Source organism: Mixophyes fleayi, chromosome 5, assembly GCF_038048845.1.
Source record: "Mixophyes fleayi isolate aMixFle1 chromosome 5, aMixFle1.hap1, whole genome shotgun sequence".
Taxonomy (NCBI): Eukaryota; Metazoa; Chordata; class Amphibia; order Anura; family Limnodynastidae; genus Mixophyes; species Mixophyes fleayi.
Genome location: NC_134406.1, coordinates 112,033,299 through 112,048,238, shown reverse-complemented (window position 1 = coordinate 112,048,238; position 14,940 = coordinate 112,033,299). Strand labels below are relative to the sequence as shown.

At 40.8% G+C, this 14,940-nt stretch overlaps 1 protein-coding gene across 1 annotated transcript in view; it reads right to left on the bottom strand.

Annotated features, from left to right (window-relative positions):
- Positions 1–421: 421 nt before the first annotated feature.
- LOC142159470 (sodium-dependent neutral amino acid transporter B(0)AT3-like) overlaps positions 422–14,940 on the bottom strand; it is a 124,559-nt gene continuing 110,040 nt past the window's right edge. The window contains exons 12-13 of the mRNA XM_075214370.1: positions 14,407–14,569; positions 422–1,805 (exon numbers count right to left, since the gene is read on the bottom strand). Coding sequence (XP_075070471.1) covers positions 1,608–1,805; positions 14,407–14,569 — 361 coding nt within the window. The 3' untranslated portion in view covers positions 422–1,607. The remainder of the gene's footprint in view (positions 1,806–14,406; positions 14,570–14,940) is intronic.

Here is a 14,940-nt window from a genome sequence, read left to right as displayed (position 1 = left end):
AGCTGGAGATCCTGGAAGGCAGCATGTGAAAGCCTGGTACACGCTCCACTGCTTGGCCCAGGTAAATGGCATGTGGGTGCTCCGATATTGTGGCATTAAATATGAATTGTGTTTACAGCATCATTTTATAATATTACCATGATGCAGGGACTACAAAATCCTGATAGATTGCTTGCTGTTTATGTATACTTTTTAGTTACCATTAAAGGGTACCACTTTTGTTGTTTATTTTTTTATTTGAGAAGAGCAAGTGCTACTAAAAACATAGTACAACACTTTATTTTGCCTTCACTTTATTTCCCTAGAAGTCAAAATAGAAATTAGACATTAATAGATCACACAGCTTGTAAAAAAAAAAAAAGACAGCAAAAATATCTCTCACTTTCCAAATTAATGAATACTTTATTACATATATCCTTTATTATCATTATATTGTACGGTACATATATTACCATGGCTGCAAAGGACAATATTAAAAAAATTGCAGCAACAGTAAAGTTATACATGACATGTAGCATAAATAAAATTGCATATCAAGGTAATGAAAGTAAATATTTTGTTCTTCCATTGGGCCTCATTTACAATGCAGAAAACAGACAGGTGCAGTGCAAATTCTTTGAATTCCTCCAATGCTCATAGGTTTTTTTTGAGGTGCAAGATGGCAGTGTTTGCAAAGGAGCAGAAGTTTGCAATGGCCGACGGCCATTTGGCGGAGTGTGAATGATCATTGCAAAATACAGAATAGGCACAATGGTAAGCCAGCCCAATGCTGGTAGTTCCATGTGCCACTCCCCTGGACTGAGATGCCTATCCCGATTCTTGCTCTGTTCACTGCTCTGTTTAAGAGTGTGCGGGCTGGAGGGCCCTCCTGCCATGCTTACAGAGCTTACTGTGTTTCACCGGCACTGACGGTGGTCCTAGTTTAGCGGAGAGGAACAAAAGCAACATATAATTTTGTGGGCTAAGATTATGGAAATGAGATAAAGGAGTTGGACATGCTAAATATTTAGGGGCATTCCTATCTGTGCTGAGGGGTACACAGACATTTCCACTGGGACTTCATTTTTGCACCAGCTCAGAGGTGCACGCGATTATTCTCCTGTTATGTTTTCACTGGGACCCATTTGGCACCTTCTAGTTGCACTTTGGTGGAGAAACGCATTTCTAGGTGTATTTTACTCAAAGTGAATAAAAGCTTCAAACATCCAAAAATGGCACAGATAATACATGCAGTCCCCATGTACCCTCACTCTCATGATTAATTTAAGCCACAAATGAGGCTAAAACTTGCAGTATTCTTGAGAAAAAATGGAAAAGACTTAATTAATGAACAAGATGGTTTAAAATGGTAGGAGGATGGATTTTGATGTTAGGTTTTTTCACTTTTGCACAGCGTACCTTTTTCCACTTCTCAACACACGTAGACATATTTCTATTTGGGAAGTTTCTCACAAAAGAGGAGAGTAGGCATGCTTTTTGAAGTGTGCTGGATGGACCATCTGGGTGCAAACGTGTAAATCCAAGAGCGCATTATAAATGAGGTCCAAAGATTTAGCCAATTTTGTATTGCTTTGAAACATGATAAAATATCCATATCTTCATTTAGTTCACAGATCGCCTGTTGCATCATAGCCATTATTTTTATGGACTTCTGATTGATAGGTTGGTTTCTTTGTCAACTTTTTTTTTAAAACATAGAGTAGTGCAACCGATGGGATAAACATGCATGGTATGGCCACCAACAAAGCACAAATTGCTACAACCCAGTCTGGATAGTTTTCTGTCTTCTTCATAGGAAAATCCTCCTGTAGGAGAAGAAAACAAAGATCACACATAATTGATAAAAAGTCCAGATAGACAGCGCTAATAAACTAATTTTATTTCTGCTTTTAGATGTGCTTATGACCTTGACAATAGTACATCTGTTCTAGATTGTCAGCCTGATTCATTAAGGATTGTAAATGCTGTATTTTGCATTAGGTTGCTCTGCGTATGCCCAGAAACAGACTATACACCAGAAAACGCAAGTGTATGCAATTCATGTTTGAGCACAAAGGACACTTTCGACAGTCTACAATTTCAAGGGCGGAGTGGGGGAGGGAAGGGACGTATACATGCAGTCAATGTACACACATCCATCCAATTCAAGCTTTGGGCATCTTTCAGGTTCGTGGTGCCCAGTCATATCACTTCCACGAGCCTCAGGTCTGGTGTAAGTGCTGAGTGATAGTGATGACAGTCATGAGTGCGAGAGAGGGAAGGGGGGGGACAAGCACAAAGTATTGGGTCCCATACCTGCATGTGTAGAGGGAGGAGTCACCAACCTGGTGTGCCCCCACTTTCATTGGAGACTATGGAAGAGGTCCCAAGAAGTTGCTGTACAGGGCCTAAAATTTCTCTTGCTGGCCTTGATGACGGTCACAAATGCATGCTAAAATATGTGTTTACAATCAAGCGCAATTTATAAAATGCATTCTATATAGAGTAGACCTTAATGACATCATGATAAATGTATTTCATGGGGGTGAAAGATGAAAAAAACATATGTGTAATGTATGTATCCTTCAGTGTATTGTGTCTGTCTCAATACGACAAGGACCGTGTATGCAGACTGTACCTAGACCCATATTCAACAAGAGACGTTTTTTCAAATCTGCTTCTAGCTGAATACAAACGTGTATATGCCCGTTTTGCGTGTGTTTTTAATAAAAACGCACAATACGTTCAGTTTGCATCTCCGAAATAATTGTAAATGGAGCACTATAAAAAAGTTCCTTCTGGTTTACAGCCGTATAAGCAATACTGATAATAAACTGCTGCTAACATTATTTACCACCAGTGACTCCCATATAGCATTTGGTATTTTGTATTTTATAGATTTTGAATTTAAAAAGACTTTTAGCTTGTTATTGCAGTTAGAGTATATCTCACCATAATCTTTTATTCATTGTCTTCATCAGTCTTTTCCATTATTATTTATTTTATTATCTCCTTTATGGTTTCAATATTTCATATTCCTATTGTCTCCATTTTTCTCTACCTATTTCCAATGCATATTTTCTTTTTCCATTAACTAATAAGTCATATCCATATATAATTTAGTTTGCATTTGCTTATTTGTATACATTGTACTGTCATTTTCTATATTGACACCACCTTCTCCTGAAACACATATGGGACAAGTTTTGTCACACCACTCGGCACTCCATGACAAGGGAGATCTGATGGAATGAACAGAGGTGCAGTCTACAGTTGATTACAAATACTCTAAGGGCCTGATTCATTAAGGCACACATACTGAGCACAACATACATAAATTGGCTCTACTAACTCCCAAATTCAACAAAGAATGGATCTGAAGATACGTGCGCTGATGAATTCAAGTGCAGTGCTCTACTACACAGGACACTGAAGGATACGTCCAATGCCTATGGGGATTACAAATTTGCATAAGAATGCACAGAAAAAAAATATAGAATTAATGTCACTCGATAAAGGTATTAATGATAAAATAGTTAAAAAAAAGTTGTTTTTTCCCCCCATGAAATTCATTTATTAGGATGTTCTTAATGTCTACTGAACATAAAATTCATTTTTACAGTTGCTCTTGTTTGCAAACATATGACATAGCATGCATACGAAACTGTCATCACTAGTACTTAATGCCCCTTCCCTGCCCTGTTCACTCCGAAATTGTAGCCTACAATTTGTAGGCTGTAGTAAGTGTCGCTTGCAGATGGAATGGACATGGCTTTGTTTACTGGCATATGTTCTGGGCATGCGCAGAGTGATTTTGCATACAATACGATCAAAATAAGCAGATATGTGCCTTGATGAATCAGGCCCAAAGGGTGTGTGTAACTTTCATCATCATCAGCAGCAGCTATTTATATATGTAGCGCAACTAATTACGCAGAGCTATACAGAGAACTCCCTCACATCAGTCCCTTTCCCAATAGGGCTTACAGTGTAGATTCCCTAACACACATATCAGAGACTAGGGTCAATTTGACAGCAGCCAATTAACCTACTAGTATGTTTTTGAAGTGTCGGAGGAAACTGGAGCCAGGGCCATCTTAACAACATGATGGGCCCCCGGGCAAAGCAGTGCACCGGGGCCCCTGAATATATATATATATATATATAAAATATAATTTTTTTTGTTTTATTTTTTAAAGATAAGAAATTAAAAAACAAAATAAAACCTAAAATTCAACAATAACAGACCAGATTGTGGGACAATTATGCTGCTATATCTAAATTTGAAATAGGAGTGGACTGAATTACCCAACTTAGTCCATGATGATGTAAGCAGTGGAGTGAAAGACCACCACCACATAGCAATATTTTGCTAGCATAATAGACCAGAATCCTGAAAAGTAGAGATGAGCGGGCTTGGATATCTGAAATCCGAGCCCACCCGAACGTTGCCTATCCGAGCCGGATCCGAGACAGATCCGGGTATTCCCGCCAATTGCAAAACTGAAACCGAGGCTCTGAGTCATAATCCCGCTGTCGGATCTCGCGATACTCGGATCCTATAAATTCCCCGCTAGTCGCCGCCATCTTCACTCGGGCATTGATCAGGGTAGAGGGAGGTTGTGTTAGGTGGTCCTCTGTCCTGCTATATCTCGTGCTGTGCTGTGCTGTGCTGTTGAGTTCTGTGCTGTGCTGTGCTGTGCTGTGTTCTGCTCAGTCCAGTGGTGCTGTGTCCTGTGCTCTGTCCTTCTGAGTTCAGTGGTGCTGCTGGGTCCTGTGCTGTGTCCTGTTCAGTCCAGTGGTGCTGTGTCCTGTGCTCTGTCCTTCTAAGGGCATTGTTATTTCCCCATTATTCCCAAATTATAAAAAATTTCAAAAAAAGTTATAAAAAAAAATTACAAAAAAGTAATTATAAAAAAAATAAAAAATATCCCAAAACAATCCTGCAGTATAAGTCCATTGGTATACTGCTATATTACAAAGTTCACTGATTCAGCAGTATAAGTTCAGTGGTACTGATATATTACAAAGTTCACTGATTCAGCAGTATAAGTCCAGTGGTACTGGTATATTACAAAGTTCACTGATTCAGCAGTATAAGTCCAGTGGTACTGCTATATTACAAACTTCACTGATTCAGCAGTATAAGTCCAGTGGTACTGATATATTACAAAGTTCACTGATTCAGCAGTATAAGTCCAGTGGTACTGCTATATTACAAAGTTCACTGATTCTGCAGTATAAGTCCAGTGGTACTGATATATTACAAAGTTCACTGATTCAGCAGTATAAGTCCAGTGGTACTGATATATTACAAAGTTCACTGATTCAGCAGTATAAGTCCAGTGGTACTGATATATTACAAAGTTCACTGATTCAGCAGTATAAGTCCAGTGGTACTGATATACAAAGTTCACTGATTCAGCAGTATAAGTCCAGTGGTACTCTCCTGTGCCGCATATAATTTTTAAAGGCTTTGCCGAGTGTGTGTGGCTTAGGGATACGCTCTCTTGTGCTACATATAATGGAAAACCAAAATTTGGAGGATAAAGTAGGGAAAGATCAAGACCCACTTCCTCCTAATGCTGAAGCTGCTGCCACTAGTCATGACATAGACAATGAAATGCCATCAACGTCGTTTGGCAAGCCCGATGCCCAATCTCCTAGTACAGGGCATGTAAAATCCAAAAAGCCCAAGTTCTCAAAAAGTAGCAAAAAGAGAAACTTAAAATCATCTGAGGAGAAACGTAAAGTTGGCAATATGCCATTTACGACACGTAGTGGCAAGGAACGGCTTAGGCCCTGGCCCGTGTTCATGACTAGTGGTCTAGCTTCACCCAAGGATCTAAGCCCTCCTCCCCCCCCCCCCCACAAAAAATTTAAGAGAGTTATGCTGTCAGCAACAACAACAAAACAGCAAAGAACTCTGCCTTCTAAACAGATGATATCACAAATCCCCAAGGCGAGTCCAAGGGTGTTGGTGGTTGTGAAGCCTGACCTTCCCATCACTGTACGGGAAGAGGTGACTCCATCCAGCATTTGCAGCATGCCCTCTGTATATGCTGGAAGGATCACCCACAGTCCAGTTACAGATTTGGCTAATGAAGGTGTGAATGTTGTACACCGGGAGGAGGATATTGATGTAGCTGGCACTGAGGAGGATGTTGATGATTATGATGCAGACAGATACCAAATTGCCTTTCTCAATTTCTATTTATATTCTAGATTATATAACGGCTGAATAGTTTTCTATTTTACTCCTAGTGGAGAGGGGATCTGATGCAGACAGATACCAAACTGCCTTTGTCCATTTCTTTGTATATTTGAATTTCTAGTTCTACAGTCTATGCAGGCTGCTTTTTTTATATTCAACTACAAGTGTAGGGCAGGGGGGGGGGGAGGCATAGATAGCCACCAAAGTAACGTGGTCCATTTAATTTCACTTTCTAGCTCCACAGTCTGTGCAGCCTGCTTTTTTTATCTTCAAAGTATTTACAAGCCTTGCAATCTAAATTAACTAGAGGTAGTGACGTGCTAGAACTCCACCCTCTATATGCTGCAGAGGATGGAGGAGCATCAAAAGGCCATTCAAGCCTACACAGCCACCTACGACATAGGCAAAGGAGTGGGGATGCGCCTGAGTCAAGCGCACTGGAGAATGATTTTCGTGTTGTGCAAGGTTCTGCAGCCATTTGAACTTGCCACACGAGAAGTCAGTTCTGACACTGCCAGCTTGAGTCAGGTGATTCCCCTGATCAGGCTTTTGCAGAAGCAGCTGGAGAAAGTGAGGGAGGAGCTGGTACACCATTGCGATTCCACCAAGCATGTAGCTCTTGTGGATGAAGCCCTTCGTATGCTTTGCCAGGATCCGAGGGTGGTCAGTCTTTTAAAGTCAGAGGAATACATTCTGCCCACCATTCTCGATCCTCGGTTTAAAGCGTATGTTGTGTCTCTGTTTCCGGCGGACACAAGTCTACAGTGGTGCAAAGACCTGCTGGTCAGGAGATTGTCCTCTGAAGAGGACTGTGACATGCCACCAGCTCTTCCTTAATTTTCATCACTGTTTGTGCAGTTCCAAAAAAGAGGAACTGCCATATCTATTGCTACCTTCTTTCTTTCTATATTTAAAAAAATAAATAAATAACTGACATTTATAGTACTACCTTCTTTCTTTCTCTATTTAAAACAAAAAAAACCCTGCCATTTCTAGTACTACCTTCTTTCTTTCTCTATTTAAAAGAAACTAAATAACTGCCATTCTAGTACTACCTTCTTTCTTTCTATATTTAAAACAAAAAAACCCCCTGTCATTTCTATTACTACGTTAATTGTTTGTGCAGTCACAAAAAAGAGGAACTGCGCCCTTAACTGCTATGTTGGTTTTAGACCAGTTGAGGGGTTTTTTTATTATATTGTGGGGAGCACTCCACTACGCAGTCCAGATACTTGTTTGGTGGAATTCAGACCAGTTGAGTTTTTTTTTATTATATTGTGGGGACCACTCCACTACGCAGTCCAGATACTTGTTTGGTGGAATTCAGACCAGTTGAGGTTTTTTTTATTATATTGTGGCCCCGGTATCAAATTGGGTACCGGGGCCACTCCACTACGCAGTCCAGATACTTGTTTGGTGGAATTGAGACCAGTTGAGGGTTTTTTTATTATATTGTGGCCCCAGTATCAAATTGGGTACCGGGGCCACTCCACTACGTAGTCCAGATACTTGTTTGGTGGAATTGAGACCAGTTGAGTTTTTTTTTAATTATATTGTGGGGACCACTCCACTACGCAGTCCAGATACTTGTTTGGTGGAATTGAGACCAGTTGAGTTTTTTTTTTATTATATTGTGGGGACCACTCCGTCCACTACGCAGTGCAGATACTTGTTTGGTGGAATTGACACCAGTTGAGGGGTTTTTTATTATATTGTGGGGACCACTCCGTCCAGTACGCAGTGCAGATACTTGTTTGGTGGAATTCAGACCAGTTGAGTTTTTTTTTTATTATATTGTGGGGACCACTCCATCCACTACGCAGTCCAGATACTTGTTTGGTGGAATTCAGACCAGTTGAGGGTTTTTTTTATTATATTGTGGGGACCACTCCACTACGCAGTCCAGATACTTGTTTGGTGGAATTGAGACCAGTTGAGGGTTTTTTTATTATATTGTGGCCCTGGTATCAAATTGGGTACCGGGGCCACTCCACTACGCAGTCTAGATACTTGTTTGGTGGAATTCAGACCAGTTGAGGTTTTTTTTTATTATATTGTGGGGACCACTCCACTACGCAGTTCAGATACTTGTTTGGTGGAATTGAGACCAGTTGAGGGTTTTTTTTATTATATTGTGGCCCCGGTATCAAATTGGGTACCGGGGCCACTCCACTACACAGTCCAGATACTTGTTTGATGGAATTCAGACCAGTTGAGGTTTTTTTTTATTATATTGTGGGGACCACTCCACTACGCAGTCCAGATACTTGTTTGGTGGAATTGAGACCAGTTGAGGTTTTTTTTATTATATTGTGGGGACCACTCCACTACACAGTCCAGATACTTTTTTGGTAGAATTCAGACCAGTTGAGGTTTTTTTTATTATATTGTGGGGACCACTCCACTACACAGTCCAGATACTTTTTTGGTGGAATTGAGACCAGTTGAGGGTGATATATTGTGGCCCCAGTACCAAATTTTGTACCGGGACCACTGCACTATGCAGTCCAGAAAGCTTCCTCGGTGAAACGTTTTGGACTAAAAACAATATTGTGAGGTGTGAGGTGTTCAGAATAGACTGGGAATTAGTGGAAATGATTGCTAATGAATGTTATTGAGGTTAATAATAGCGTAGGAGTGAAAATAAACCCAAAAAACTTGATTTTAACACTTTTTATGTTTTTTTCAAAATAAATCCGAATCCAAAACCTTAAATCCGAAACCAAAACCTTTCGTCAGGTGTTTTGCAAAACAAATCCGAACCCAAAACCTCAAGCAAATCCAAATCCAAAACACAAAACACGAGACACCAAAAGTGGCAGGTGCACATCCCTACTGAAAAGGGATCTTTCCTTCCGCATAGGCAAAATGTCCCCCACAGGACATGATTTAATTTGATCAGTTATGTCTATTATAGTGTTACTACATTGTATTCTAGAACACAAGTTACATGCCAGAAAAACTCAACCTGTGGCATGTTGACAATTACAACTCAAAAATAGTTGGGAGAGCCTTAAAACCTTGTGACTTGTATGATAATCTGTTTACCAAAAACAGGAACTGTGCATTTAGGGGAGGGACACCCCGCAACACCAGCTTCCCACTCAGCTTGTACTTATAACCCATCCTCTGTAACGTAAAAAGTCTTTGTCCCCAGCCCAGGAACTGTCCACAGGTGAGGAGTGAAAAAACTGGTCTGGCTGCACACATCATCATCACCACATTACACACAAACATAGGAACTGTTATAGGAGGAGGAGGGGCCGTCCACACCCCGGCCTGCACAGCCACCTCCCAGTCAGCTTTCACTTATAAACCGTCCTTTAGCAGTCGGGACAGCTCCGTGCCCAGCCCAGGGATCTCTACAGGTGAGAGGTGAATGTGGGGACTGTGCAGTACACACAGGCTGTGTGCCGGCAGTGAGTCCCGGAGCTCGGGGTGGTTTACTGCGGGCTTCGGCTGCTGAAATGGTTTGTTTCCCTGCTCTCCTTGCTGCCACTGGGGTTTTTGGCTGACAGCGCTGCGCTGCCTCGGACAGGCGGGCCCCCGGGCACCTGCCCATTGTGCCCAATGCAAGAGACAGCACTGATTGGAGCACCCGGAGGCAATATTGTATAGAGATTGCTTGAACATTTATTTGCAGCAACCTCCTAACCTTTTTTATGGCAAATGTGTATATTGTTTTGGGAATATTATATGTTCTTTAGCAGACGCCCCTGAGTCTATTTCCTTCATGACAAACATATGCCTTCTCTTCCCTTATCTATGGGGGGAAGTCAGATTCCAGAACATTTAAAATATTTTGGTTAATATCATTTCTATTAAATGCTTTATTGCTACAGCTTTTATAGAAAATATATTAGTGCTTGATAATCAATTCATCATAGGGGACAATCTCAAACATTAAAGTAATGAAAGAAAAGTTCTTCTCTAATCTAAGTTTGTTAAGTATGTTAAGAAACAAATGGAAATGTTGAAAGCTAATATTTGAAAACAGATTACAAATATGGTGGCAGTAGCAGAGTATCGGTCTAAACATAACTCATTTGAAACCTCTGAAAAACAATATTCTTTAGTGTCTACATTTGTGGAAGACCTGAAAATAATGAAGTAGAAGACATGAAATAATATTTTTAAATTAGAGATGCTCAGGCTCGGTTTTCCGAAAACTGAGCCCACCTGAATTTCGCAGGTTCGAGTACCGAGCCAAGCCAGCTCGTTACTTTTGTGCCCCCTGGGAACTGAAAAATGTCACTGTTGCGTTGTCGAATCTCGCGAGTTGTGGATTCTATAAGTACAGCCCTACATTTAGAGAGATCCAACGCCATTTCACAGACAGGCACAGAAGGGATAGCAGGTTCTTGGCAGTCTCCAGTGACATTGTACTGTGCCATAGCTCACACTGAAACAGAAGGGGTGGTAGTGTTCTTATAAGTCTCCAGTGACATTGTACTGTGCCATTGTTCATACAGAAACAGGAGGGGTGGAAGTGTTCTTATGATTCTCAAGTGGCATTGCTCTGTGCCATTGGTCACACAGAAACAGGGGTATCAGTGTTCTTGTCACTCTCCAGTCTCCAGTCACATTGTTTTTGTCACTCTCCAGTCTCAATGCCATTGGTCACACAGAAACAGGGGTAGCAGTGTCCTTGTCACTCTCCATTCACATTGTTCTTGTCACTCTCCAGTCTCAGTGCCATTGGTCACACATTTCTGCAGATGTGTGGATAAGCAGCCCAAGTGTAGCCACTGATACACAAATTGAGGATGCCACTTTGGAATTGCAACAGAATGAGGGTATTTGTAGCTGTCGACGGCATGTATGAGGGTGTTGATGACGATGATGTTGTTTGTGCAAGTCCTGCACCAGTGGATGTAGTTCTTGCCAGTGATTAGAAGAAGGCCATTGGCATGCCTGGGTATGACCAAAAAATCCACCTCTTATGTGTGCAATTATTTTTGCCCAACAGTTGTGTACCCATTTATAGTGTTTGTAAAGCCACAGTCAGTAGAGGTAGGGACCTTAACCATCTAGGAACCTCATCCATGTTACACTATTTGAAGAGAGTTCACGGGAAGCTTTTTGGAACATCAGAAACTTATGCTAAAAAAATAACAACGAGCAGTCCAGCATCAGCTAGCTCCCTTCTCTTACCTAGATCCTGGCACCTGCAGTCTACACCCACAACTCCTTCCTTCATCAATAAACTCACTAGTGATCGAAGTTAGTCCTGCCTCCAATTTGCTAAGGCTAGATGACTCCTCCACTATCCAGGATTTCTCTGAAGAATTCTTGAGCGTTAGTCTTGCTGCTGCTGCTGCTGGGGTGGATCTTCATCCCAGAAACAGACCAAGAAGAAGACTACTAGAAGTATGCAACAATTGAGTGTTAAACCATCCTTTTGACCAGAGAGCAAGTATGTAAGCTGTCAACCAGTTGCAAAATATCACAGACGCCATGGCGACTATGCTAGTATTAGAGAGCGTCCAATATCCACTATTAATGCAGCTGGTTTTAGACAGTTAATTGAGGTCTTGTGTCCCCGTTACCAAATTCCATCACAACACCATTTTACTAGAAAAACTATTTCTCTAGAACATTCGTAAAAATGTAATTATTGGGTTACAAAATGTCATTCTACCCACTGTACACTTAACCACAGATATGTGAACAAAACTGGGTAAACTCAAGATTGTATGACTGTGACAGCCCACTGGGTTGGTGATTCGCCTTCACCAGCAGGAACAGCAGCAACATATACCCAACTACGGCACATTTTTCAGAGGCAGGCTACTCTGTGTATCACCAACTTCACTAAGAGGCATACAGCTGACAATCTGTTATAAAAGCTAAGAGATGTTATTGCTACACGACTTATCCCACTTGGACTCTCCTTAGGATATGTCTTTTCTGATAACGCCACCAATATTGTGAGAGCATTACAGCTGGATGAATTCCATCACATTCCCTGTTTTGCTCACACAATCAACTTGATGGTGCAGAGCTTTTTTAAAAATGACAGGGATGTGCAGGAGATGCTGTCTGTGGCCTGTAAAATTTTGGGACATTTTAGGCAACAATATGTAGGAGATTGCAGCAGCTACAAGAGCAATTTAATTTGCCCTGCCACCAACTGAAGCTAGAGGTGGTAACAAAGTGGAATTTCATCCTTTATATGCTTCAGAGGATGGAGGAACAGCGAAAAGCCATCAGTCTTAGAGTTCATTAGTTTGTTGAATTGTACCTGCTAGCCCTCCTATTTCTGTGTGAGTTTGTTAACCTTTTTAAGGGCAATTCCATCTTGCACTGTCTGACATTTTGGGCTTAGTCTATCAGCTTGTGTAACACTCGACAATTAAGGTTTCAACAGTATTATTAGGTCGCCAGTTCACATTTTGGACAGTATAATTAGGTAGACTATTCAAATGTGGACAGTAGTATTATAGGGCTAGGGATATGGTTAAGGACAGGTCTAGGGACAGGAGGGAAAGGTGTAGGTATAGGGACAGGTGTAGGGATAAGGGCAGGGACAGGTCTAGGGATAGGGACAGGGTTAGAGTTAGGGATAATACTGTCTATATTTGAATTGCCAACTAATAAATACTGTCTTAATTGCAATTGACATCCTAATAATACTGTTGATGTCATTATATTGTTGACTTTATAACCTTGTCTACTCTGCTGCCCATCAATCATATTATGTCAATCCAACTTAAGGGTGGGTGGGAGTTCCAAATGACAATTCCATTTTGCACCACTTTTCTTTTCTGCCACTGCTGTGTGGCAATGTTTCCTAAATGTGGTATGAACTGCCGTGTGTTTTTGCAGTTACTATTCAACAGAGCAACCAGGCAGCTCGTTGCAGTCCTGCCTTAAGCCCATTGTTAGCTTGTTTTGTGGATGCCCAATCAAACCAAGCACTTCAGCCACAAAAGTGACACTACTTGTAGCTGGAGTATTTGGTTTATTAAACTGTACATGTCCTTTTTAATATCTATTATAAGGGTGGGTGGGATACTATCTTGCACCACTTTTCTTTCGTGCCACTGCTGTGTGGCAATGTTTCCTAGATGTGCTGTGAACTGCCGTGTGTTTGTGCCATTGCTCTGTCGCTTAGTATTCAGCCAGCTCGCTGCAGTTTTTGGCTGAAAGTGGATGAAAATAATATTGTGACCTTTTAGGTGTTCAAAATTGACTGGAAATGACTGGAAATTAGTGTTATTGATGTTAATAATAATGTAGGAACAAAAAAAGAGCCAAAGTATGTGATTTTAGCATAGTTTAGCAATTTTCCAAATAAATACAGATCCAAAACCAAAACCAAAACACACGAGGGCTGTTTTGCCAAAACCAAAACACAAAGTTAATACAGATCCAAGACCAAAACCAAAACCCCGTGGTCAGTGAACATCTCTAATTTAAACCATAGGACCCAACAATAAGGGTCTTTTTCCTACTCTGAAGATATTGATGTTTTAGGAGAGCCAAGACAAAGGACAGAAAAATGGGAGACAGAAGAAATGGTAAAGGATTCCGGTGAGATGCCAGAATCATTCTTAGTATGCACCATCTGTCCAATAACAAGCTCCTTAAGGACAGTCTAAAGAACAACCATTCTTTGTTATTATTGTACCTAACAGGGCCATATTAAATGCCAATGTCTGCTACAGCACATATAGAACTGAGGGAACATAAGGACAAATGAAATTCAAGAATAATGCTTCCAATATTTCCAATCACAAGTTGGGGCTTTACTGTGTTCACAACAGTGTTGCTCAGACAGGTAACGCAGCGGCCTCTTCTCATCCTTCACAGGGTGGGTGTATAGGGTGGAGTGACAATTGCTGGGACATCCCTCAAAGTTTGTTATAGGGCCCAGTGATGCCATATACCACTCCACTGTCTGTGATCTTAGAACGTGCCAATTATATATGTTATAATGCACCTCTGCTGCTGAATACTTTTATACAGGATACAGACAAAGTATTTTTTTCTGGTTAAAAAGTAAACAAGGAATATCCAGGAATACAGTAAACCACATTTGAAGATACCACAGAATTCAATTGAACACTATAATTCAAATTTAAAGAAATGTGGTTTTGGTACAAGTTGTCATTTTGAAGAAGCACATCCATGGAGTGACCTTACATTGTTTAATTATATATGAGCATGACATTATTTATATATTCAATTGTAATAAAATATTTACTTACAGAGCTAGGATTCCATGTTTCATAGGTCAAAGCGGTTGAAAACTGAATAACTATGTATGACAAGAATAGAGCTACCATAAGTAATGGGCTAATAAATCTCCATGTTGCCTGCCAGTAAATATTTGGACGTCTCCCAGTCATCCATTTAATATCTTCACTGAACCTGAATAAACACAATTTTATTCAATACAATTAGACAAAAGTAAAAAAAAGCTGCTAACTCATAACGGGACTGAATCATCAAGGCCCATAAATACGGATATGTGTTGTATTTTGCGTAAATAAGCTCTGCGCAGGCCCAGAAACTAATCCAATTAATTTTGAGCGCAGCCTACAATTTCAGGTGTGGAACATGAGGGGATTCAGTGTGTGCACGTAGTCAATGTACGGTAAGGGCGTGCCAAACTTGAGCAAATGCAGCAGCGTTCAATTGAAGCTTTGGGCATCTCTAAGGTACATGATTTCAGTCGTATTACTTGCATCAGCTACAGGTCTTGTGTAAGTGGCCATTATTAGTGATGCTGGCTGTGCATG